Raw genomic sequence first — 27,931 nt, forward strand, 5'->3', positions numbered from 1 at the left:
CAAAAAAAGTCGGAGTTTCGTCCGAAACCCGACTCCAAAGCAAGTCAATGGGAAATAAAAGTTGACATTGAGCCGATGACATTCATCCACTCAATGACGACTTTTATTCCCCAATGACTTGCATTGGGGTCGGGTTTCAGACGAAACTCCGACTTTTTTTGCCCTAGTCGGACCAGTTTCATTTGAAACAAATTTTGTTTCATGAAACCCGATCCGACCAAAGTCGCTCAACTCTACTCATCATCACCTTTCTATAGAGGGAATGATTATGGGTGCTAACGGATCAAAGAGACAAAGCACCTTGGATCAGTTACGCCAAAAACGTACTATATGTACCATAGAAAGAATGTAGCTGATGTGACATCCATGGAAATATAAGACCCCCAGATCAGGTTTACTACATTATTTTTTGCCCATGAGTGGTTTGGACCACTTTACAATATGATGACTCTATATCCATGGGATGAAAGGGAGTAGATGCTAAGATTAGGAACCATCAATAACAATGGTGACTATTTTCATATTTGCTGTGGTGCCCATTCCACTCCTTTCAGGCCCCTTAAAAAAAGACAACTGGCTCAATCATAATCCATAAAAGTTACGAAGGACTTACTCCCTAATCTAATGATTGTGGGCGACAGTGTTAAGAACATACAATACATGTCATTAGTCTTACTTCAGTCATTAGATGTAGCGTTGTCGTTCTATATACACAATGTAGCTCATGTCACACTCCGATGTATGTTACACTTGCATGGAGTGTTCAGCAGTGACTATGTACATCTGACACACAACTATACACACAAGGAGCTACGCAATGCTCCTCAGAGCTGGTGCTCGTGTACAAAGATAGATTTACTCCCTGAACCTGGTGCTTGTTGACATGGAGAGAAATTTGCCAAGGGAATAACTTTGACTGGATCCTCAATAGTACAGTGTCTCTCACACGTGTTGTAAAACTGGGGTCGAGATGTCCCCTTGTCAGTATCTTCCTTGGGTACAGGTCTTCCCAGGGTGTGTACTCCATCTGGCCTGGTACCTCTTCCCCAACCTTGTTGGAATCCAAATGTTGGCAAAGGAGGGTTGGACTGTTGGTATTGGGTCAGGGATGGAGGCATCCAACAGTTATCGGAGTGGCCGAGGATCAGGCATTCTTGAGTGCAGGTCTCTGAGGCTTCTGCCAGGGCTTTCTGAAGATTGACTTCAATTGCTAGGAGGAAGAAAATAAGTTTTAAATTAGTTTCGCTGTAGGACAGATACAGAAAAAACGTGCACAATGTTCACAACAGGTTCAGTTCATTGTTGCCTTTGAACTTATTTTTTTCCTTCCTGTTTTAAAGGGAATCTGTCACCTCATTTTTCGCATATAAGCTGCGGCCACCGCCATTAGGGGCTTATCTACAGCATTCTATAATGCTATAGATAAACCCCCGATGTAACCTGAAAGATAAGAAAAACAAGTTAGATTATACTCACCTGGGGGGTGGTCCGGTCCAATGGGTGCCGCAGGCCCAGGTCCGGCGCCTCGCATCTTCATGCAATGACATCCTCTTCCTTGCCTATGTCTTCGCTCCTGCGCAGGCATAATTCTCTGCCCTGTTGAGGGCAGAGCAAAGTACTGCAGTGCGCAGGCGCCGGGAAAGGTCAGAGAGGTCCGTCACCTGTGCACTGCAGTATGTTACTCTGCCCTCAATAGGGTAAATCAGTATGCCTGCACAGGAGCCGCGACAGAAGCAAGGAAGAGGACATCATCACTAGAAGATGGGAGGTGCCTGCCAGGACCCGAAACACTCATCGGACCGGACCGCCCCAGGGTAAGTATTATCTAACTTGTTTTTCTTATCTTTCAGGTTACATCGGGGGCTTATCTACAGAATTATAGAATGCAGTAGATAAGCCTCTAATGGCGGTGGCCGCAGCTTATATGTGAAAAATGAGGTGACAGGTTCCCTTTAAGGCTGTATATTGTTTTACACCATAGAGGAATTTATGAAGACTGGCATGTAAAATATCAGTCTTTAACCAAACCCCACTGCAGTAAGCACACATTTTCAGAACTTTTGCACATCTGAGAAGTTGCGGCTTTTAATTTTTGGAAGACAAAATTGCTACTAAACCATAAAAAAAAAATGTTTGCAACCCAACCTGCTTTGACCCCAGGCTGGGTCAACTTTTTAAAATATGTTAAAGTTTAGCCAGGAAAATGGTGTGGCTGAGCACAGCTGCAAAATTCATCATAATTCCCACTACTAAAATGTCCTGAGTTATGACCGACATTTACACCAGCCCCAGACTATAATCCATCTTAAATTTGCCCAGAGGCGAATAATCCTGTCCTTTTGCTAAAATCTTCCACTTTTTTTAATAATGGTTTTGGCTCATATAGATAACATGTATCAACAATTTGCACAAGTTCCTTCTTCGGTGAAATATAGTTAATTTTTGAAGTAAAAAAAATGGCTTAAAAGAATGATAGATTCCCCTCGAGTTCAAATTGACCTTGTGATTCAGCCAATGTTCCCATGACACAGTCCAATGACCACTTTGGGCTGAGGTTTACCCATAGGTCATCATCCCTCATTTGTGGTTAAGGAGGAATCATTGTTCTAGAAACTTGACTGCGATATTTTTATGTATGGGCCAGAGAACTGGCAATTCTTCCGGCTGTGATACATACAGCACATACAGTCATGGCTGAAAGTGTTGGCACCCTTGAAATTGTTCCAAAAAATGAAGTATTTCTCGCAGACAATTATTGTAATTCCACATATTTTGTTATACACATGGTTATTTCCATTGTGTGTATTGGAACAACACATAAACAAAAATCAGAGAAAAAAGGCAAATTGGACATAATTTAACACAAACCCCCAAAAATGGGCCGGACAAAAGAGTTGTCATCTTTCCAAAAATGAGAGTATAAAAACTTTGTTTCAAGCATGTGATGCTCGTTCACACTCATCTGTGGCAAGTAACAGGTGAGAGCAAAATGAAAATCACACTTGAAACGAAATAAAAAGAGAAGTTGACTCAATCTTTGCATTGTGTGTCTGTGTGTGCCACACTGAGATCAGAAAGAGGAGAAGAGAACTGTCTGAGGATCTGAGAATTAAAATTGTTGAACGATATCAACAATCTCAAGCTTACAGTCCATCTCTAGAGAGCTTGATGTTCCCTTGGCCATGGTGTGCAACATAATCAAGAAGGTTGCAACCCATGGCACTGTAGCTAATCTCCCTGGAAGTGGCAGAGAAATATTGATGAAAGGTTGTTACGTTGGATAGTCCAGATGGTGGGTAAGAAGCTTCAATCAAGGTACAACGAAATTCAAGCTGTCCTGCAGGCTCAGGGGGCATCACTGTCAGTGCGAACTATCTGTCCATATGTGAATGAAATGAAACGCGAAGAGAGCGGAAGACCTCACTACTGAAACAGAGACAAAAGCTAGACTGCAGTTTGCCCAAATGCACGTGAGTAAGCCAAAAGCCTTCTGGGATAACATCTAGTGGACAGATGAGACCAAGTCAGACCTTTTTGGCAAAGCACATCGTTCCACTGTTTACTGAAAATGGAATGAAGTCTACAAAGAAAATAACAAAGTATCTACAGTCAGATATGGCGGAGGTTCACAGATATCTTGGGGTTGGTTTGCTGACTCTGTCACTAGGTGCCTTGACTGTGTGCCAGGCATCTTGAAATCTTAAGATTACCAAAGGATTTTGGGTGGCAATGTAGTTCCCAGTGTCAGAAAGCTGGATTTGTGTCATGGGTCCTCCAGCAGGATGATGACCCCAAATATACTTTGAGAAGCCCCCAGAAATGGATGGAAACAAAGCACTGGAGAGTCTTGAAGTGGCAGCAAAGAGTCCAGATCTAAATCCCATTGATCACCTGAGAGATATTAAAATTGGTATTGGGAGAAGGCAAAATACCTAGAGCAGACTGTAAGAAGAGTCATCCAAAATTCCAGCTGAGAGGCGTAAGAAGCTTGTGGATGGTTATAGGAAGCGATTGATTGACTAAATAACTGCAAAGGGTGCAACCAAATATTAAGTAGAGGGCGCAAAATATTTTGTCTGGCCCATTTTTGGGGTTTTGTGTGAAATTATGTCCAATTTGCCTTTTTTTCTCAGTTTTTTTCTGTTGTTCCAATACACACATAGGAAATAAACATGTGTATAATAAAACGTGCAATTTCAGTAATTTTCTGGAAGAAATACTTCATTTTCTGGAAGAATTTTGAGGGTGCAAACACTTTCGAGCATGACTGTACATTACAGCAGTGTTCACTCTATGGAAATGCGTTTTGATGCTGTAGAAAAACCCAACATATCAAATGCCTTTATATTTTTCATCATCAAAAACACAACAAATCTAAATAAAAATAAATAAATAAGAAAAAATTGTATATATACAGAAACCATCATGGATCAATACTATAATATAGGCACATCCCCATTACCATTTACAGCCATAATGCATTACTTTCATACCACAATGCAATGGAGAGATATAATTGTGGCTTGCTTAGCGCCTTTTACTTTAAAGAACATTCATCAACCTCATGCAGTTGGAAAAAAAATCAGATTTCATTGTGCAATGTTTGGATTTTATAAGCATTTTGCGAGGATGGTTTACTTTGCAACTTCCTAACGAAAAGTACTTTCGATAAAAAAAATTCCCCCCAAGTGGATTTAGTATTTGGTAATGGTGTCCATTATACTTAGTCTAAGCTCGAAATTTTCAGAGAATGAGCAAATTATGCCGGATTTGGATCCCGCTTTCACCAATACAGAACAGTTACTTTTGTCCTCATATACACACAAGACATAATCAGAAGGATCTAACAGGTCTATCGTGCATCATCCAGAAGGAAGTAGACCTGAATGTAAAGTGATTGCTTTAGTCATCTCCGAATGACTTACCTTTCCATTACCATCCATTATTGTGTTGGAGCCTAAGTGCGTCAGGACACCTATGGGGGCTTCAAACCGCCAACCGCAATAGTGAAAATTGGCGCAACTAGTGGACCTGTTATGGCAATCATGGAGACAGTGATATCAACTGGTCAAGAGGACCTTGCTTTGTGAGGTGTAAGCTCCAATTACCCTGCCAAAACTGTAGATCACCTGTACTTTGAAGATTAATAAGCAGTGACCAGTAGAGTTGAGCGACTTTTGTTTTTTTATGGTCGAGTTTCGTTTCGTGAAACCCGACTTTTCCAAAAGTCGGGTCGAGCAAGATCGGCCGATTATAGGGAAAAGTCGGGGTCGTCCCGAAACACGAAACCCAATGTAAGTCAATGGGGAATAAAAGTCGGCAGTGAGAGGACAGGAAACACACCTACAGTGCTCATTTGAATGCCAAAAGCATCAATTCTTCTTACTTAAGCTGGTCAACCTTAATTAACTTCATAATACAAGTTACGCACTGAATAATGGGGGTTATTTGGCTAAAGTTGTGGGGGGGGTAGGGCTGGCTCCAGGTTTTCATGTGCCCTGGGCGAAAGAGCGCCCCTTTAACACAATACCACAACTCATCATGCTCCGATACGGCAGAGAAATAGCGGTATAGTACAATGAAAAATACTTCACTATTTACATCTCATGACGAGGCCCATCTATTTCTCCATACAGAATCATTGGTCCCATATAATGTTTGAAACAGTATATGATGCGCTCCACATAATGCTACAGTATATGTTGGTCCCCATGGATGAAGCTCCACTGTCTTATGGGCCCAAATAATGCTCCAAACATAATGGGCCCCATTTCTAATGCTCTAGTGTATAATGGGCCGTGTAAATGCTGCTCCAGTGTCTGATGTCCACCTTTGGAATGTTCCAGTGTATGGTGGGCCCCATCTATCATTCTCCAGAGTATAGTGCTCCCCAAAAATTGCTGTCCCAACATTGAAAACAATCAAATAAGTCTCCTCGCTAGGGAATCCCTGTACTAGTCTGGACTCCTCGTCGTCCCCATCTTCCATCTCACTGCACAGTATTTCAACCTTGCAAGTGCTGTGATCCTGAGCAAGCAGGGGGGGCCCACTCGTTGGCGACGGCACTGGCACAGGGCCCCTGATAGTGCGGTGGTGTGTCTGATGGCGGGTGGGCCGAACCTGCATTTTCATCTGCAGCTTCCTCTTTGTCACCGTGTAAGATGGAACTGTATATGGGAAGGGTAACCTGAGTTTCATCAGGGTCAGATTCAGGCCGTGTAGCGTGCGAGGGGAATGTAGTGGTCTGGGTCAATGTACCAGCAGATTCATCGAGCAGTGGCTGGGCATCAGTGCACTTGTGTCGCCCCCAGGAGTACGGTCGCCACAGTGGCATTACCTTCCTCCTAGGGAGTGTGATGTCATGCTTGGGAGCAACGAAGGATCTCTCTAGCAGGTTAACTGATTGGGCGGCGTTATTCCCACGAGTCATGACCCTCCAAACAGCGTTCATGAAGGCAAAGTGTTTGTTTTACGTGGGCAGTATGGTTGCAAAGCTGAACCTTAAAGGAATGTCCAGAAGGGCACCACCAGGAGTGGAGCCTACGGCGTAATTTGACTCTACACGGGCAACCTCAACCATGCCAGCTATAGAACAGATGCACACATTGCAAGCTTATTTCCGTTAATGAATGAGACTCCGTCTTGCCCCGCGGTCCGAGTCTGGCTTACTAGAGGGACACGTGAAGCTCTGGCACATGAGATTGGCCAATAACTGGTGTGTCATGCCCTTACATGTCCGTGGCTGCATGTGCGCTACACTGAAAAGGCCAGCGTTTGTCGCTTACAGGTGCAGATAACCCGCTGAACAACGTTAGTGATGGGGATCACTGATTACAATTATTACTCGCGAACGATGATTTCCCAGTAGGTGCAGGTCACCCGCAGTTCCGGAATTAGGCCTAACCGTCATTCCTGAAAAAATGAAAAACTTACGTGTGCAAACCACAGGTGCTGTAGCTTGCTTAACAGCTGGTCAGCCGTTCTCACACCCAGTATGGATTACACGTGATTGCACAAAGGTGAGAAAGGGTACCGTATCCCCGGATAACATGTATGGATAGCGTACACATTCAAAAGATATGTCTATACATCAGGAGGCAGGCTCAGACGGTGTTAGGCCCAGTATGGCTTGCAAGTGATTGCACAAAGGTGAGAAAGGGTACCGTATCCCCGGATAACATGTATGGATAGCGTACACATTCAAAAGATATGTCTATACATCAGGAGGCAGGCTCAGATGGTGTTAGGCCCAGTATGGCTTGCAAGTGATTGCACAAAGGTGAGAAAGGGTACCGTATCCCCGGATAACATGTATGGATAGCGTACACATTCAAAAGATATGTCTATACATCAGGAGGCAGGCTCAGATGGTGTCAGGCCCAGTATGGCTTGCACGTGATTGCACAAAGGTGAGAAAGGGTACCATATCCCCGGATAACATGTATGGATAGCGTACACATTCAAAAGATATGTCTATACATCAGGAGGCAGGCTCAGACGGTGTTAGGCCCAGTATGGCTTGCACTTGATTGCACAAAGGTGAGAAAGGGTACCGTATCCCAGGATAACATGTATGGATAGCGTACACATTCAAAATATATGTCTATACATCAGGAGGCAGGCTCAGATGGTGTCAGGCCCAGTATGGCTTGCACGTGATTGCACAAAGGTGAGAAAGGGTACCGTATCCCCGGATAACATGTATGGATAGCGTACACATTCAAAATATATGTCTATACATCAGGAGGCAGGCTCAGACGGTGTCAGGCACAGTATGGATTTGACGGCCCAGACTACACAGCGGAGGAGCAGGGAGAGGTAAAGATTGCAAATGCTGGGGCCCTGCCCAAGCAAGGGGGGCCCACTCGTGGGCGTCGGTACTGGCACTGGGCCCCTCATAGTACGGCGGTGTGTCTGACGGTGGGTGTGCACCACCACCGTCAGAGACACTTGATTGCACTATGAGGGACCCTGTGCCAGTGCCCGCACCCGCGCCCAAGAGTCGGCCTACCCACCTGTCCAGGGCAATGGCACTCGCACGGTGTCGTGCGCTAGGTGGTGACCCCGGCCATGGGGGGGAGGCAGCACAGTTAGGTAGTTTTAGAAAGTGGCATATGTTGATGTTGGACATTCAGCTGATGCAAAAGGCGAAATAGGTCAAGTCCCAGGAAGAGGTGGACCAAAGCAAGCCATTTTTCTGTCACCCTATGTGTCATCAGTGGAAGGTGGGACAAAATCCTTGGAAACCCATGCATGGTTCATTTTAATGAAGGTTAGACCATCCACATTTTGGGTTGACAGACGGGTCCTTTTTTCTGTCAGGATTGATCCAGCTGCACTGAAGACTCTTACCAATAGCACACTTGCAGCTGGGCAAGCGAGCTCCTGTAAGGCATATTGTGCCAATTCAGGCCAGGTGTCCAGTTTAGCGGCCCAATAGTCAAAGGGGAATGACCTGTGTGGGAGAACATCGATATGGGAGGAAAAGTAGTTTGTAACCATAGTTGACAACTGCTGTCTCCTGTCACTTTCCATCGATGCTGTAGTACCAGTTGTGTGAGCGGTACTTGAAAAATCAGTCCACAACATTGTCATGAAACCCGTCTCCAACGCCACTTCTGCTGTGCGCACCATGAACACCTCTGCCAAGCTGCCCCCGGCCCATACGGCTCTTGTGAGAACCATCACCGCTGCTGTGTGCTGGGAATGCCTCAAGCAACCGATTTACCAGAGTTGCTTGTTTATTAGCCAATATTAGGTCAAGGTTCTCCTGTGGCATGATGTTTTGTAATTTGCCTTTATAGCGTGGATCCAGGATGCTGGCCAACCAGTAGTCGTCATCGTTCATCATTTTGGCAATGCGGGGGTCCCTTTTTAGGATCCGCAAGGCATAATCTGACATGTGGGCCAATGTTCCCGGTGTCAATGATGCACTGCGAGTGCTGGTTGGTGGAGCACTTTCTGGCAAATCCACATCCCTCCAGTCACGCACAAACCCTGTACCAGACCTTGCCACGCCAACATTTTCACTTGCCCCGCGAGATGCATCCTCCTCCCATAAGTAATCATCCCCATCATCCTCCTCCTCCTCTTCTTCCTCCAACTCGTCCAGGAGAGGTCCCTGAGCAGACAATGGCTGAATGTCATCAAGGATTCCCTCCACCTCTTCCTCCTCGTCAACATTGGCTGCAGACGCCTGCTCCTTAAGGTGCGTCAAAGTTTGCATGAGCAGACGCATAAGTGGGATGCTCATGCTTAGGATGGCGTCGTCTGCGCTTACCAGCCGTGTGCATTCCTCAAAACACTGAAGGACTTTACAGAGGTCTTTCAGCTTCAACCACTGCACACCTGTCAACTCCATGTCTGCTCTCAAAGTGCCTGGCCGTGTATCCTCCCACAAATGCATTATGGCCTGCCTCTGCTCGCACAGCCGCTCCACCATGTGCAGGGTGGAGTTCCACCTTGTTGCAATGTCGATAATGAGGCGGTGGTTGGGAAGGTGGAGCAATCGTTGCAGCTTCTGCATACGAACAGAGTGTACAGGCGACCGGCGGATGTGCGCGCACAGTCTTCGCACCTTATGGAGCAGAGCTGTTAACTCCGGATAATTTTTGAGGAAGCACTGCACCACCAGGTTCAAGGTGTGAGCCAAGCAAGGTATGTGGCTGAGTTTTGAAAGGGCTATGGCTGCCACAAAATTACGGCCGTTATCACTAACTACCTTGCCTGCCTCAAGATGTACACTGCCCAGCCATGACTCAGTTTGTCGCTTCAAGTACTCGGCCAACACCTCGGCGGTGTGTCTGTCGCCCAAACACATCATCTGCAACACAGCCTGCTGACGCTTTCCACTAGCTGCTCGATAGGGGGACACCTCGTGTGCAACAGTGGCAGCTGCAGATGGAGTGCTCGTACGACTTCGCTCTGTGGACGAGCTTTCGCTTCTGGAGGAGGAGGAGGAGGGTGGAACGCCTACAGCCAACTGTTTCCTATTCCGTAGGCTAGGCAGCACTGTCCCACCACCGCTGTCCCCTGTGGACCCTGCATCCACCACATTAAACCAGTGTGCCGTGATGGACACGTAACGGCCCTGGCCATGCCGACTGGACCATGCATCAGTTGTGAGGTGCACCTTTCCACTCACTGACTGCTTGAGTGCATGGACAATGCGGTCTTTCACATGATGGTGGAGGGCTGGGATGGCTTTGCGAGAGAAGTGGCGACTGGGTATGTCATAGCGTGGTACTGTATAGGCCATGAGTTCGCGGAAAGCTGCGCTTTCCACCAACCGATAGGGCATCATCTCAAACGAGATTAGTTTGGCAATGTGGGCGTTCAAACCCAGTGTACGCGGATGAGAGACTGAGTACTTTCTTGACCTACTCATAGTGTCTGGGAGGGTGAGCTGGACTTGAGAGCTGCATATGGTGGAAGTAGCGGTGGACAGGGCGGACTGAGAGAGGGTTGATGATGGTGATGGAGTTGGTGTTCTTTCTGATGGCCTAGATTCAGTATTTCGTTGATATAACAGTGGGATTCCCTGACTGCTGTGGCCTTGCAACGACACCTCAACATTTGCTGCTGTGCTAACCGGTGGGCTTACAGTGGGGGAAACAATGTAGCGTTGCTGACTACCTTCTTTGTGATCAATTGCACATGTGGCACTTGAGGTTTGGTGTTGTGTCCACGCTTGCAAGTGCATGCTGGTTAAATGTCTAAGCATGCAACTGGTATTTAAATTTTTCAGAATTTTCCCTCGGCTAAAGGTCTTTGCGCACTTCTTACAGATAACCTTGGCCTGATCATGAGGATTTTGTTCAAAAAAGTGCCACACTGCACTCTTCCTACTTTGGCAGACATTTTGCGGCCTAGCACGCTGTGATGTTTTGACCCTCTGGACAAGATGTCCAGCAACTCTTTTGATTTTTGGAACCTGTCTTTGGAGTGCTCCGGGCCTGCCAGATAACAGCTTTTGCGATGTCGATGTCTGCTGTGCATGCTCCTCATCTGAGCTATTGGAAGCAGCACCCTCTTCCCCCAATGGATGCCAATCTGGGTCAACAACTGGGACATCCATCACCTCCTCTTCAATGTCATGTGCACCTTCCTCTGTGTCACCGTGTATGGTGGTATAGTGTGCGGGAAGGGGCACCTGAGTCTCATCAGGGTCAGAATCTGGCTCTGTACACTGCAAGGACAATGTAGTGCTCTGAGTGAATGTACCAGCAGAATCATCTATCAGCGGCTGTGCATCAGTGCACTCCATGTCAGATTCATCTTGGCCTGGGTAATTCACCATTTCACTTGATAATCCAGGCATGGTATGTGAAAACAGCTCCATGGAGTAATCAGTAGTATGGCCTGCGTCATCCTTCAATCTTGGTTGGGGTGAAGGACACAAGGAAAGGTGTGGTTCATGAACATGAGCCTCCAATGACGACTCAGTGCTTTTACTTTTTGCAACTTCAGAAGAGGAGGCGATAGAGCTGGAGGCTGAGTCAGCAATGTAAGACAAAACTTTTTCCTGATGCTCTGGCGTTAAAAGCAGTTTGCCAACTCCTAGAAAACTAAGCCTTCGAAGCCTTATGGAGCCAGACGATGACGCAGGCTCAACACCTCCTGCATTCGGTCCTATTTTGCTTTTGCCACTACCATCAGATCCACCACCAACACCATCATTACCAGCTGCCAACCCCCGCCCAATTCCACGGCCTCTTCCACCAGCCTTCCTCATTTTTGGTAGAAATGTAGACAAAATCCTACAAACTATATAGTAATGTAAAACAAGGTACAAGGTGTCTATAGGACAGGGGAGATTTAGATTTTCTGCAGACACTTGTGGACACTGGACACTTGGATTGTGTGAGGCCCACTGAATATCACAGCGCTATGTCACAGGCTCGATGGCACAGGTGTGAAAAAAGTGACTACAGGATAAGGGAGATTTTGAATTTCTGCAGACATTTGTGGACACTGGACACTTGGATTGTGTGAGGCCCACTGAATATCAGAGCGCTATGTCACAGGCTCGATGCAGCAGGTGTGAAAAAAGTGACTACAGGATAAGGGAGATTTTGAATTTCTGCAGACACTTGTGGACACTGGACACTTGGATTGTGTGAGGCCCACTGAATATCACAGAGCTATGTCACAGGCTCGATGGCACAGGTGTGAAAAAAGTGACTACAGGATAAGGGAGATTTTGAATTTCTGCAGACACTTGTGGACACTTGGATTGTGTGAGGCCCACTGAATATCACAGCGCTATGTCACAGGCTCGATGGCACAGGTGTGAAAAAAGTGACTACAGGATAAGGGAGATTTTGAATTTCTGCAGACACTTGTGGACACTGGACACTTGGATTGTGTGAGGCCCACTGAATATCAGAGCGCTATGTCACAGGCTCGATGGCACAGGTGTGAAAAAAGTGACTACAGGATAAGGGAGATTTTGAATTTCTGCAGACACTTGTGGACACTGGACACTTGGATTGTGTGAGGCCCACTGAATATCACAGCGCTATGTCACAGGCTCGATGGCGCAGGTGTGAAAAAAGTGACTACAGGATAAGGGATATTTTTAATTTCTGCAGACACTTGTGGACACTGGACACTTGGATTGTGTGAGGCCCACTGAATATCAGAGCGCTATGTCACAGGCTCGATGCAGCAGGTGTGAAAAAAGTGACTACAGGATAAGGGAGATTTTGAATTTCTGCAGACACTTGTGGACACTGGACACTTGGATTGTGTGAGGCCCACTGAATATCACAGCGCTATGTCACAGGCTCGATGGCACAGGTGTGAAAAAAGTGACTACAGGATAAGGGAGATTTTGAATTTCTGCAGACACTTGTGGACACCGGACACTTGGATTGTGTGAGGTCCACTGAATATCACAGCGCTATGTCACAGGCTCGATGGCACAGGTGTGAAAAAAGTGACTACAGGATAAGGGAGATTTTTAATTTCTGCAGACATTTGTGGACACTGGACACTTGGATTGTGTGAGGCCCACTGAATATCAGAGCGCTATGTCACAGGCTCGATGCAGCAGGTGTGAAAAAAGTGACTACAGGATAAGGGAGATTTTGAATTTCTGCAGACACTTGTGGACACTGGACACTTGGATTGTGTGAGGCCCACTGAATATCACAGCGCTATGTCACAGGCTCGATGGCACAGGTGTGAAAAAACTGACTACAGGATAAGGGAGATTTTGAATTTCTGCAGACACTTGTGGACACTTGGATTGTATGAGGCCCACTGAATATCACAGCGCTATGTCACAGGCTCGATGGCACAGGTGTGAAAAAAGTGACTACAGGATAAGGGAGATTTTGAATTTCTGCAGACACTTGTGGACACTGGACACTTGGATTGTGTGAGGCCCACTGAATATCAGAGCGCTATGTCACAGGCTCGATGGCACAGGTGTGAAAAAAGTGACTACAGGATAAGGGAGATTTTGAATTTCTGCAGACACTTGTGGACACTGGACACTTGGATTGTGTGAGGCCCACTGAATATCAGAGCGCTATGTCACAGGCTCGATGGCACAGGTGTGAAAAAAGTGACTACAGGATAAGGGAGATTTTGAATTTCTGCAGACACTTGTGGACACTGGACACTTTTGGATTGTGTGAGGCCCACTGAATATCAGAGCGCTATGTCACAGGCTCGATGGCACAGGTGTGAAAAAAGTGACTACAGGATAAGGGAGATTTTGAATTTCTGCAGACACTTGTGGACACTGGACACTTTTGGATTGTGTGAGGCCCACTGAATATCAGAGCGCTATGTCACAGGCTCGATGGCACAGGTGTGAAAAAAGTGACTACAGGATAAGGGAGATTTTGAATTTCTGCACACACTTGTGGACACTGGACACTTTTGGATTGTGTGAGGCCCACTGAATATCACAGCGCTATGTCACAGGCTCGATGGCACAGGTGTGAAAAAAGTGAATAGTAGAATTGGGCAGAATAGGAATCTCCCTAGAGTGTAGGTCTGTAAGAACGGAACAAGTCCTCCACTTATCCTTCCACAGTGACACACAGATAGCTTCACTGTGGCTGTGATAACAGCCGTTACACGGTACTGTGTGAGGAGCGTACACTGCTGTATGGTGTGAATAAATGCACGCTCAGTACCTTAGCAGGACAAAAAAAAAAAATTGGGATTGCTTTTAAAAAAGCAGTTTGCAGAGCAGTGGGGAAACAGCAATGCAGCTGTCAGGAAGCCTTAGAAGGCAGCCTAACAACCAACTCCGCTGATCCACCACAATATAGCCTCCCCTTGCACTGCACACACAGTGACTGGTGTGTTGCACAGGCAAAATCGCTAGCAGCAGAAGCAGTTTTTTTGTCTTCTTCCCTGCCTAACTCTCTCCCTACAGAATCAGCAACCTCTCCCTATACTAAGATCGGCAGAAGTAAGATGGCGGTCGGCGTGCACGCCCTTTTATAACCCCTGTGACGCCCACCAAAGCAAGCCAATCACTTGCATGCCCTTCTGAAAGATGGTGGTGACCCCTGCCTATGTCATCACGTTGCCCACAGTGTCCGTGGATCCTGATTGGCTGAAAAAGAGCGCTAAACAAACTTTTGAAACGCGACTTTGGCGCGTCAGTCGCCGACCTCGTGGCCGACCTCATCCTAGGGTCGGGTTTCGTTTCATGAAACCCGACTTTGCCAAAAGTCGGCGACTTTTGAAATTGTTCGACCCGTTTCGCTCAACTCTAGTGACCAGTATCCAATTGAGGAGCGATCACAAATTATTAGCTACATAACTAGAACGGACAACTGGTTAGGGGATCTGAAGGATCTGATGTCTTTCGTGAGATTACTATCAAACAGCACCACACAGATTTATAAAAAACGGAAGAAAAAAATGTTTCCATATTTTAATGAAGAAGTGGAGACAGATGGAAGTAAATCACTAACAGTCCCTTCTGGAAGCCGCCAATGTTCATTGGATATAAGGATGTTCCGTCGTAGGACAGGATTGTGGGCAACTGTGCCAAAATCAGTAGATTCACCCAACTTTGTTTATGGCTGCCCTAAAGTGTTTATTTTTTTCTAGCATATATCAATATTTTTATCTGTAGTTGTCTACCCCACCTGTCCTCAGAATGAAGGATCTGCAGCACTGCACTGGTTTTAGTTTGTGGGTCTTTAACCCCTTGCCGTGCAGCACACTTCCCTGCAAATTTGTAGGCTTTTATCGTCACTGTGTAAGGAGAAGCAGAGATTGTGCGCCCCCTGTAAGTGTTGGGTGCTCTAGAGATCTATGACCTCCACCAATCAGAGTATAAAGACATTTGGAAGAGTATATGCATAACTTTCAAACCCCCACCTCTGCTGCCACTGCCCTCTCTAATTTTCCCACAATGAGCACCAGAGCAGAGCGCCAGGGACTGTTTCTTCTGGTGTAAGTGGACCACTATTGCTACAGTCACCTGATACCCCCATGAAAAGAGGAAGCTGAGACACCTACAGTGGACATTGGAAGCAGCAGGGGTCCGGTAGGTCAGTGGATGTTTAGTTGTTTTATTTATTTTAAGGCCATCATGGACCCATTTTAAAAACTAGTAAGAAATAAACACGCCATTAAGTTAGTAATTGGATCCATCTAAATTTAATGCCTTCTTTTACAAAACCTCCTGCATTCCCCTACTCCACACCATGTAAGAGCTCCGAAATATTGGAATCCATCACATTAGGGGTTTGGCGCCTTCTCTTGCATCAGGGTTTTCTGGATTAGTTTGCCTCTGATCGTTAGTTCCACCATTCCCTGCATTATCACCCGTTATCTCCAGTAATGAAGACATCTCCCGCTATTGTTTGTCGGCTGCATAAAAATAGACTTAAGGAATTGTGGGTGAAGGGGACAGAATACTTATCTCTGCAATTTCATGTTCCATACGCCACAGATATGTTAATGGGATAAGATGTGAGTAATATGGAGCCATGCATGTCATTTGCATCTATTAACGGGGAATTTGCTAACATAAATCATCAGCAAACGGAGGCAATGAAATCACAGCCACATGCAAATTGTCACAATGCGCTGCCTTACTTATATACACTACTAACACTGGAAATACAACATAAAAATCTATGAAAATGGAAATGAAGGCACTTTCTTCTCTAACTTCATTCTTTTGTTTTTGCATTCATTCATATTTGCGTAATTTAAAAAGCAGCATCATAAAAAATCCTGCAAAAAAAAAAAGATATTCAAAGATAAGGCTGTGTGCCCACGTTGCGTTTCTGTAAGCATTTCCGCAGCGTTTGAGCTGGATCAGATGCTGCAGAAACGCTTAAAAGACGCTTCCCATTAAATTTAATGCATTTTTTGCTTTTTGTGCCAATGCATGCGTTTTTAAACGCTCAGAAAACGCTTAGCGGCTAAAAACGCAGCATGCTCATTAATTTCCGCATAGCTCCGCGTTTTTAGTCATTTCCAATGTTCCCAGAAACTGCACGGAAAAAAATGCATCAAAACCGCACGGTTTTTGTGCAAAAATCGCACAAAAAATCCGAGGAAATAAAAAGCGCGGTTTCTGGGAAGGAGTCCGGTTTTCTAAGCGTTTAAAAACGCTAACGTGGGCACATAGCCTTACCCTAATGGAGTTGTATAGGGTTAGAGAAATGGGCTGCTTTCTTCCAACAACAGCGTCACATCAGTCCTCGGGTTGTGTTTTGTATTGCAGCTCAGCCCCATATACTTTAATGAATATGAGCTGCAATACTACACCGAATCCGTGGACAGGTGTGGCACAGTTTCTGGAAGGATGCAGCAGGTCTGAGAGATTCTTTTTTTTTTAATTTTCTTAAAAATTTTACCACCACCATAGGCCAATTTTTCAAACAACCATGGACCAATTTTAACACTGCTATCGAGCAATTTTTCAAACCATGAGCCAATTTTTAGCACTACTATGGGGAAATTTTTCAAACCATGAACCAATTTTTAGCATCATTATGGGCCAATTTAAGCACTACCATGGGCCAATTTTTTGCACCATCATCAGCCAATTTTCAAAAAGTTTATCAGTAGTGGACAACCCCTTCAATGAAATTACAAACTGAAATTTGAGGGTTCAATTTAGAATTAGTCTCTTTAAAATGATCTGAAACCTGAAATCCTTCGATCCTGGGTTACAGAGCCTGTATCAAACACACACATCTTGTTTTCTCATGATGGTTTGTGTTTGATGTAGATTTCATATCTGAAGACATCGTAATTATTGGCTTTTACAGGGTAGACAGACAGCAGTGAGATCCGCGTGCTTCATTTCCTCGCTTCTGATGTTTAGATTGGAAATGCCCATCAAACGGTATCGGGTGGAGCCCGGACGGAAATGCTAATGTTCACGTGCCACAGTTCATACAGATATTGATACCCCAGAAACATTCATCATTGGAAACTAATGTAAGGCTCATTAAAACAAATGTCAGCCAGAACTTTAAAATCACTGATTATATAACGGGGGGCCACATATTGGGCAGCAGCAAGTGAACCGTCAGTCCTTGTTGTCGACATATTGGATGCAAGACATAGGGGAGATGTAAGATCTGAGCGACTGCAATGAGAGGCAATTTGTGATTTCTAGACGACGGTTCTTGTGGAGTCTTTCCAAAATGCAAATCAGGACCGTGGAAAAGCAACAAGATCAAGATTGTTATGTTACTGGCCATGATAAAATAGTGTCAGCACTTGCAGAGCATGTTCGCTCGCTGTGTGTGGGGCTGTGTAGCTGAACATAGCGACAATGATGGATCCTCCTATCCACCAATGAAAGTGACCAGAGTGGACACATGGTCGTCAGAACTGGACATGAAGCAATGGAAGAAGACTGCTGCAAAAGAGAAGTCACCAGAGTGCACTATGAGAAGAAGTCAAGCCGATGAAGGTATTGCAATAGATTAATGCTTTGCTTGGAAAACTTGCTGCCAAAAATTATGGAAACGCATAAGTCTGCATTGGAGCTGCATACAGAAAACGTCAAGACATTTTCTTACTAAGGCAAAAAGTGTTGCAAAAGTGCATGCAAAATTTCACCTCTGAAGGTTTTTACTTTGAAAGGTGCATCATAATGTGTAACTGAAAGACCACTGAAACAATGACGAGTGACAGATTTTGAATGTTAACCAGGCGCGGGTACAACTCTGTAGAGATTTGTCTCATTACAGAACAAGTAACAATTAGACAATTACGCAAATTACCTTTAATTGTATCATGACGGAGTTGGATGCGGTATTTCCGCAACATGGCTTATACATGAATTCTTATCTAGCTGGGCCAATACAACTCTCTGCGCTGCAGGAAACAGCTTTCATTCCTCAAGTATTCCTCAATAATAACATAAGTAGTACTTTCGGCCTAGCTGGAAGGTAGCAGAGTTATGCCAATGATGGAGGGGTGGCAGTGCTCAAATCAGCCAAGAGACATGAAGCCATGGGGTGATAGGATGCTCGGAAACTGGACTCAGGTCAAGCAAAGGGTTTCAGCCATAGCAAGTAGGGGAATTATTGGTTTAACTTACCCAGGGAGTCAAATGGAGGCGTCTGAGTGACATAATTTAGCAGATGTATTTCTGTAAGAAACCATTTCGACAGGAGAAGATGGAAAAAGCAATGGAGAGGGATTGTTAGCATGGAAAGGGTCTGATTCAATGAAAGCAACACATCACGGAGAAATTATTCTTCTGTAAAGCAGGATGATCACATTTTCACTACTATAGAAGAGAAGGACAACCTGTAGATGTAGATGTCCACATTAACCTCAGAGCAAGCAATGTCCAACTTTGTAAGGCTTCCAGACTGGTGAAATAATGCACAAATCTGCTGCTTTATGTAACAGTGCAGGGAATTATTCCCATTCATCCAACTGGTGTACCAAAATGTATCTACAGTTGTGATATGATCTGTGGTCTGTAATGAGATTGGTGGTCTGTAATGAGATCGGTGAGCTGTGATGAGGTCGGTAGTCTGTGATTAGATCGGTGGTCTGTGGTGAAATTATTGGTCTGTGTGGTGTTAGGCTACTTTCACACATCAGGTTTTCGGCGTCAGGCGCGATCCGGCGTCGTGCCGGAATGCCGGATCCGGCAAATGTTTTGTAAAACCTGAAGTGCCGGATCCGGTTTTCTGCCGGATCCGTCTTGTTCTTGACAGACAAAACCGGATCCGTCTCATCCGGTTCATCCGTTTTTCTATCCGTTTTTCTATCCGTTTTTCGACGGATTACGCCGGATCCGGTTTTTAAAATTGACCCTTGTGGCCTTCCGAACGGGATTGGCTACTGGAAAACTAGATATAGCATGTTCCTACAGCCCTTCTTTGACAGGTTGTAGAGAAGAAAGTGCAGGTTGGAGAGAAGAGCAAGTTACTGGCGAAGATGGATGTTGTCATTGGAAATATTACCACTAGAAGTTCTGTGACGGTTTCAGGGACAATTTTCCACTATACTTTATGTCACCTCAAGGCAGAGTACACTGGGATGACAGAGTGTGAAAGATTTGTGCCCTAACCAAACTTGTGTACCTTCTGGACCAACAGTATATACCTTTGCCAACCAAAGTTGGCTATCTTGTCATGGTCTTACTATTTTTAGCTTTAGGCCACAGGTGTGTACCTGGTTGTGTTTTATGCAAAGTATTTCACCTTTTAACAAAAGTTGTGTACATTGGTAGGAAATCACCAACAATAAACACAACTTTTTAGGTGAAATACTTTGCTTCAAACACAACCAGGAACACAACTGTGGCAAAAAGCTAAAATTTACCCACAGTTATATACCTGGTTTTGAATACCTTTTTACCTTTGAAATACCCTGTATTTAACCTTTTTTTAAAACATAGTTCGCCGCAGAAAGAAATGACAGACAACCATTGTGAAACGATAATTTAACTTTTATTTAAATTTTTTTTTTTTTTTGTAAAATGTTTTTTAAAGTGCAAAAAACTTTTTTAATAAAGGTTTTAAACCCAATGGGCATTTTTATTACAAAAAACACACATTACAAATCTGTGTACTGTGGGGTGGAAATACTGCTGGAGGGGCTGCGGGACACTTCGACACTGGGTGTGTGGAGAGAGGACTGGGATCGTGGTGGGGAAGGAACAGTTAGAGGTGAAGGTGTGGAAAAAGCTACAGAATGGGTGGACATGTGGGAGGCAGAAGAGGTGGTGGGCGGTGGAGTGGAGGGTTGGGCAGGGACTGTAGGAGCAGATGATGTTGATGGAAAGTTGTATGGGGAAGGAGTTTGGTACGGGGAAGGAGTTTGGTACGGGGAAGGAGTTTGGTACGGGGAAGGTTGCTGGAAGTGGGGAGATGTCTGGTACTGGGGAGGTTGCTGGTACTGGTGAGGTTGCTGGTATGTAATAGGAGGGGGAGGATGGAAAGTGGCTGGAGGGGGTGCAGATGTAATAGGAGGGGGAGGATGGAAAGTGGCTGGAGGGGGTGCAGATGTAATAGGAGGGGGAGGATGGAAAGTGGCTGGAGGGGGTGCAGGTGGAGGAACTACAGTGGTGGGAGGTGGAGGTTGGGAGGTAACCTGCTGTAGAGCACCGTGGCACGAATGCATTACATGCATCTGCTGGGTAGGAGATAGTGTTGCCATGCGCTCCACAACAGACCTGAAAAAGGTGTGGTTTGGCGAAGATCTTGCTTCTGAATGCATGGTTTGCAGAAGTGTCTTCACCTCCAGAATGCTGGAGTTGATCTGCTGAAAGCCTGCGGAGATTTGCTCTGACAAGACTTTGAGACAGTTCTGGAAAGATGCATTCAGATGCAAGAACTCTTGCGCATAACTCTTTTCCTGACCCCTCTGCCGCTGCCGCCCAGTACCCGCAGGTGTACTAGAGGTGGCAGGGGCAGAAGGGTGGGGTAAAGGGAAAGCGATTTCCTCACCAGCAGCTTCATGTAATGTAGGCGGCCACGATGCTCCTGTGCTGGTGGATGGGACAGATGGGTCGAATGTGTGGGAAGGCTGGGAAGGTGCAGATGTACCGGGGCGGTCGAAGTGTCCCTCGGTGTCGGTCTCCTCAGGGATCGCCTCAGAAGGGTCCAATCGTGCAGGCTCCCGAGTGCTGCTCACCGTGCTGTGTAATAAAGAGAAAAAAAAACAATTAAAATACTGACATGGTATGGCCCTGGCTGAAAAAAAAAAGTTACATCTAACATTTTTTTCATGTGGTGTGTAATATTTACCTTCTGGTGAGCATTGTTTCCCGGAGGAACGACAGGGCTTGTGCGTACTTGTACTTGCTCCTGCGTCCTCCAGATCCACTCGGGGCCCGCATCTCTTTATTGAACTCCTTCTTGAAACGATCCCTCACAGACCGCCACCGATTCACAATTCTGTTCCCTGAAACGAGAAAGGAGTGGTTAGTATACAACATCAGTGTTTCACAAACTCCAGTCCTCATGGTCCCCAGGGGTCATGTTTTCAGGATTTCCATAGTAAATAGAAATCCTGAACACATGATCCGTGGGGACCACGAGGACTGGAGTTCGGGAAACACTGGTTTACATCAAGCAACCGGTACTGTATATACTTACGCTCTTTAATCTGGGCCCGAGCTTCGAGGTCCTCCCAGCGGCCCACAAGGAGAGAACAGATTTCCTCCCAGAGTCGTCGGGTAACGATCAGGTCAGCGTGGCGGCGGTCAGCCATATTCCAGAGCGGCTCCCTTTCTCTGACGAGATCGATGAGGCGGTCCACATCAATCCCTCCATCCTCACCGTCAGAGTCGGGAGCACGCTGTGAAGGCTGTTAAAGAAAAAGACAAAAATAACATAATTAGCCTCCACAAAAGAAATGAAATAAAAAGTGCAAAAAAACAAAGCAAAAATATTTATACTTACACGCTGGTGACCGCCGCGTTGCTGTCGCCGACGACCCTGGGAGGCACTGCGAGGACCTCTTGGCCGAGCACCAGATTGGGAAGACTAGAGAAGAAAACAAAAAATGTTATGTCTTTGGATGTAGGCATTTGTTTGCTGTGTGTGGTCTGCAGAACATTGTTTTCTATGTGTTGTGTGTAGTGTGATGTTGTGTTTCTGCGTTTGATGCAAAAAACTTACCAATTGTGAGCCCACTCCAGGTGTCTGTCCACCCCTTCCTTCTTCTTCTGGGAGCTCCTCTTCATCTTGTGATTCCTGTTTTGAAATAAAAGTCAATGAATAGACATATATTACAGAGATGATGGATTTTGGAAATAAAAACTTACCGTCAAACGCTGACGATGCGAGGGAGGGCTCCCAGAAGAAGATGTGCTGTCCTGTTGATGGCCAGACTCCATGGCTGTGGGTATTGCTGCTGCTGTTGCTGCTGCCAGTGATGCCATTTCTGCTGCTGCTGCTGCTGCATCTCTTTGGCGGCTGTTGAATAAAGAGAAACAAAGGGCCAATGAATATCTTGATATTCCATGGCCCTAGTTTGGAGGAATGGGGGATTTGATAATTACCGTCTCTCATCTGCTGCTGGACTCCCCTCCTCAGCATGTTCCATTTGCTGCTCCATTTGGGGTGGTGCTGATGGTGCTGCTGCTGCAGATGTCTGCTGCTTTTCCTGCTCCTGGTTCTTGGCTTGGGTGGCATGTTGGGTGTGGCTGAGGGTCCCATTGTCTTGCTTTTATATATCTCCTGTGGGCAGAGCTACTGAGCATGCTCAGACCAAAAAACCGGATCCGGCCGCCGGATCCGGCTTTTGCCGGATCCGGCGCATTGCGGCGCTCATAGGCTTTCATTGTGTGAAAAAGCCGGACGCGCCGGATCCGGCGTGTCCGGCTTTTTCGCCGGAGACAAAAAACGTTACAGTAGACGTTTTTTCCAGACGCCGGATCGCGACACATTGCCGGATCCGGCGAAAACCGGATGAAACGCATGGCCATCCAGCCTGATCCGGCGCAAATGCAAGTCAATGGGGGGGAAACCGGATCCGGCATTGCATTTTGCCGGATCCGGTTTCTGTCAAAAGTGCCGGATCGCGACTGACGGCGAAAACCTGATGTGTGAAAGAGGCCTTATTGGTGATCTGGGACGAGATTGGTAGTCTCTGATGAAATCGGTGGTCTGTGATGAGATCGGTGGTCTGTTATATGATCAATGTTCTGTGATAAGATTGGTGGTCTGTGATAATGTGATAAGATTTGTGGTCTGTGATAAGATTGGTAGTCTGTGATCAGATTGGTGATCTGTGATGAGGTCGGTGGTTGTCTGTGATGAAATCGATGGTCTGTGGTGAGATTGGTGGTCTGTACTGAGATCGGTGGTCTGTAATGAGATGGTGGTATGTGATATGATCCATAGTCTGTGATGAGATCGGTGGTCTGTAATGAGATTGGTGGTTTGGATGTGGTCCATGTTGAGATATCAAGGATAAAGTATTTATCCAATCATACATCTGCTAGGTATAAGCCTAGTAAACAGCGACCATTCTTCATACAAAACTTCAGTAATAGTCCATACTCTGTGATGAGATTGGAGGTCTGTAATGAGATCTGTGGTCTGTTATATGATCAGTGTTCTGCAATAAGATCAATGGTCTGTGATAAGATAGGTTGTCTGTAATGAGGTTGGTGGTCTGTGATGAGGTTGGTGGTCTGTAATTAGATGGTGGCTTGTGATATGATTCATAGTCTGTGATGAGATTGGTGGTCTGTGATGAGGTTAGTGGTCTGTGAGCATATCGGTAGTCTGTGATGAGATCGGTGGTCTGTGATGAGATCGGTGGTCTGTTACATGATCAGTGTTCTGTGATAAGATTGGTGGTCTGTGAGAATGTGAAATGATTGGTGGTCTATGATGAGATCGGTGGTCAGTGATGAGATCGGTGGTCTGTGATGAGATCAGTGGTCTGATGAGATCGTTGATCTGTGATGAGATTGGTGGTCTGATGAGCTCGGTGTTCTATGATGAGATTGGTGATCTGTGATGAGATCAGTGGTCTGTGATAAGATTGGTTGTCTGTGATGAGACCGGTGATCTGTGATGAGATCGGTGGTCTGTAATGAGACGGTGGTTTGTGATATGATCCATAGGCTATAATCAAAGAATACAATTTCACAGCACCTTATAGCAATAGAGGGTCAACTTTGCCCATAATAGAGGCGCACGTCAATTCCAGAGAGTCCTTCCCAGAAAATTTCCAGACATTCAAATAGAAAATGAAGACAGCGCCTCAAAAATTGGTGAAAAATTCTTTCAGTTTCTTTATTCTACCCTCTGTGATGACGTTTTGATCTTACATGATCTTTTTGAAGCATGATCTATAGGCTGTGATGAGATCAGTGTTCTGTAATGAGATCGGTGGTCTGTGATGAGGTCGGTTGTCTGAGATGAGATCGATGGTTTTTGATGAGATTGGTGGTTTGTGATGAGATCGGTGGTCTGTGATGAGATCGGTGGTCTGTGGTGAGATTGGTGGTCTGTTATATGATCAGTGTTCTGTGATACGATCAGTGGTCTATGATATGATCTGTAATGAGATCGGTGGTCTGTGGTGAGATTGGTGGTTTGTAATGAGACTGTGGTCTGTGATAAGATCAGTGTTATGTGGTAAGATCAGTGGTCAGTGATTTGATCCATAGTCTGTGATGAGATCGGTGGTTTGTGATGAGATCGGTGGTCTGTGATGAGATCGGTGGTCTGTGGTGAGATTGATGGTCTGTTATATGATCGGTGTTCTGTGATATGATCGGTGGTCTGTGATATGATCTGTGGTCTGTAATGAGATCGGTGGTCTGTGGTGAGATTGATGGTTTGTAATGAGACTGTGGTCTGTGATAAGATCAGTGTTATGTGGTAAGATCAGTGGTCAGTGATTTGATCCATAGTCTGTGATGAGATTGGTGGTCTGTGATGAGATTGGTGGTTTGTGAAAAGATCGGTGGTTCTGTATGTGGTCCATGGTGAGATATATCAAGGATATAGTATTTATCCAATCAGCCATCTGCTAGGTATATAAGCCTAGTAAACAGTGACCATTCTTCATACAGAACTTCAGTGAGAGTACATAGTCTGTGATGAGATCGGTGGTCTGTAATGAGATCATTGGTCTGTTATATGATCAGAAGATCATGGATCGATGGTCTGTGATATGATAGGTGGCCTGTCATATAATCAGTGGTTTGTAATGAGGTCGGTGTTCTGTAATGAGATGGTGGTTTGTGATGTGATCCATAGTCTGTGATGACATCGGTAGTTTGTAATGAGATAGGTAGTCTGTGATGAGGTCGGTGGTCTATGATGAAATTGGTGGTCTGTGGTGAGATCATGGTCTGTGATGCGATAGGTGGTCTGTGATGAGATCGGTAGTCTGTGATGAGCTTGGTGGTCTGTGATTTAGATAGGTGGTCTGTGTTAAGATCAGTGGTCTGTTATATGATCAGTGTTCTGTGATACGATCAGTGGACTGTTATATGATCAGTGTTCTGTGATAAGATCGGTGGTCTGTGATAAGATTGGTGGTCTGTGATAAGATTGGTGGTCTGTGATATGATCTGTGGTCTGTAATGAGATTGATGGTCTGTGACAAGGTCGTGGTCTGCAATGAGGTTGGTGGTCTCTGATGAGAGACATGGTCTGTGGTGAGATCGGTGGTCTATGATGGAGACGTTGGTCTGTAATGAGACGGTGGTCTGTGATATGATCAGTGTTCTGTGATAAGATCGGTGGTCTGTGATATGATAGGTGGTCTTTGATATGATCTGTGGTCTGTAATGAGATTGATGGTCTGTGATGAGGTCATTGGTCTGTGATGAGATCGGTGGTCTGTGATGAGATCGATGATCTGTGGTGAGATTGATGGTCTGTGGTGAGATAGGTGGTCTGTAATGAGACGGTGGTCTGTGATATGATCAGTGTTCTGTGATAAGATTGGTGGTCTGTGATTTGATCCATAATCTGTGATGAGATTGGTGGTCTGCTATGAGATTGGTGGTCTGTGATAAGATCAGTGGTTCTGGATGTGGTCCTTGGTGAGATTTTATATCAAGGATATAGTATTTATCCAATCAGCCATCTGCCAGGTATATAAGCCTATTAAACAGCGACCATTCTTCATACAGAACTTCAGTGAGAGTCAATCGGTCCTGGTAATTAGTGAAAAACAGTAGCTTAATTTTCCATCAATATCTACCATGACATGAGCTCTTGACTATTCCTAACTAATCAATTACTACGTCATGTAGAACTGTACAACAATTGGACGTCACTTGCAAATTTGGGTAAAATTTTAAGGAATTTGTACATTTAGACAAAGATACTTTCTTTTCTTGCAACAGACATTCTTTCCTATATGGAACAACAGACCTTTTACCTAACAAGTTTATGGTCACAACTTAATCTGTCTATAACCATACATTAGTTGTTGGTTGACACTCCGATGCTGGACTCAGCTACACGACACAGTACTGAAGGCATATTGTTAGAGATAGATACAAGTTATGTAACAGCCAGATACAGTATTATTCCTAATCTACACACACAACAGCTTATTCTGAAGAGTCACCTGGAATAACTGGTATACGCCTTTACACCTATATTAGGTGTCAGCTGACCGCTGTCCTTCTTGACCCCCTCCATACTCATACATGCTAGACAGAAAAAAAGCTCACATGCAATGACTTATCTCCCTCAGGAACAAGGGTTTGGAAAGGCTAAAATCCAACATGATCGATTTTTCTTTTTCCCCAATTTAGGACACCCCCATTGCACTTTACAGATGTGACTGATCTCAACAAATTTGCGTGTCTGTATAACTTTTGCCCTACTGGCTACATTTCACTGCAAGGTCCCAGGAGAAAAGAGCATATATTTTTGTAATACTCCACCCTTTTCTTAAAACTCTCCATTGTTACATGCCCCATTATTGGTCTGCCTGAATGAAGACACCTCTTAGAACAGCTGGTTTCTTCGAAGTTGCAGGTAAGTTAAGTGGAGCCAAGCAAATTTGCTGACTAGGGTTGATCAGAAGTTTGGGTTCTGGTACCCAACCCGAACCTTATTTCAAAATTCAATTCGGTTACCAGAACTGTACTGGAACTTGAACCAAAACCTAAACCCCAATGAAAACAATGGAGCCCAAATTTTTGAGCTGGAACATTCTCACTCTCTTTCTCTCTGTTTCTCACTCTTTCTCTTTCTTTTTCTCTCTCTCCCTCGCCTCCCTGGAACTGCAAACATTGCAACAAACTTTCGGGAGAAGTCCATATTTGGTGTTTAGCACTGGACACTAACTGTCGGGTACGAATGCCAAACTTTTAAGTTGAGGTTCGCTTATCTCTATTGCTGACACTTCTGGGAGTCCAGAAAGTCTCTCCTTATTCCAAGAGCCTCCCAGATGTTGTGGGAGAATTGACATGCAACAGGTACGAGAAGCTTTTAGTTTTCCTGTGATAATTCTCGATACCAAGCATCTATCGAGGTGATCCTACACTTTGCTGCTTGTCAAGTTCATATCTGATCTAAGGCTTCCTGGAGAGGTCTGTAGAAATGACGGGGCTGTCCTCTCTTCTCCAACAACCAGAAACATGCAATTCTTTGTCTTTGAGATAGTAAGAAGAGTAAGAGATAATCGCCACGTTGGCTGGAATATTTATTCAGCACCAAGTTCCCGGGTCAATATATTCCCATATTTATAAGCCGAGCTTTCATGAAGAAGAAATCAATTCACCAGAAGCTTTAATTTGACATCGGAATATGTAAATATCAACCGCAACATTTTAAACAATTAAGATAAGACGTCTCTTCAAATCCAATTCCCCCGCAGTCATGTATTTATTTGATCTGCCACTTACATTGACATTAGCGCTAACCACATATTATTATTATGTACTTTGATTATGGTTGGTGCCCTTAAGCAATGAGAGGTCGCTCGTCTTTTGTGAGCGCGTTTTGCCTGTTACATCTAATGG

The 27,931-nt window shown here is 45.1% G+C and overlaps 1 protein-coding gene across 2 annotated transcripts in view; it reads right to left on the reverse strand.

Moving 5' to 3' along the window:
* Window positions 1-200: 200 nt before the first annotated feature.
* LOC141101061 (protocadherin-11 X-linked-like) overlaps window positions 201-27,931 on the reverse strand; it is a 1,762,603-nt gene continuing 1,734,872 nt past the window's right edge. Inside the window, exon 6 of one of the 2 annotated variants that reach the window (XM_073589871.1) lies at window positions 201-1,210. In XM_073589871.1, the coding sequence (XP_073445972.1) occupies window positions 825-1,210 (386 nt within the window). In that variant the 3' untranslated portion in view covers window positions 201-824. The remainder of the gene's footprint in view (window positions 1,211-27,931) is intronic. The other variant, XM_073589870.1, reaches the window with a different exon arrangement.

The sequence above is a fragment of the Dendrobates tinctorius genome, unplaced genomic scaffold, assembly GCF_039654945.1.
Source record: "Dendrobates tinctorius isolate UK_male_01 unplaced genomic scaffold, ASM3965494v1 ptg000114l, whole genome shotgun sequence".
In the NCBI taxonomy this organism is placed as follows: Eukaryota; Metazoa; Chordata; class Amphibia; order Anura; family Dendrobatidae; genus Dendrobates; species Dendrobates tinctorius.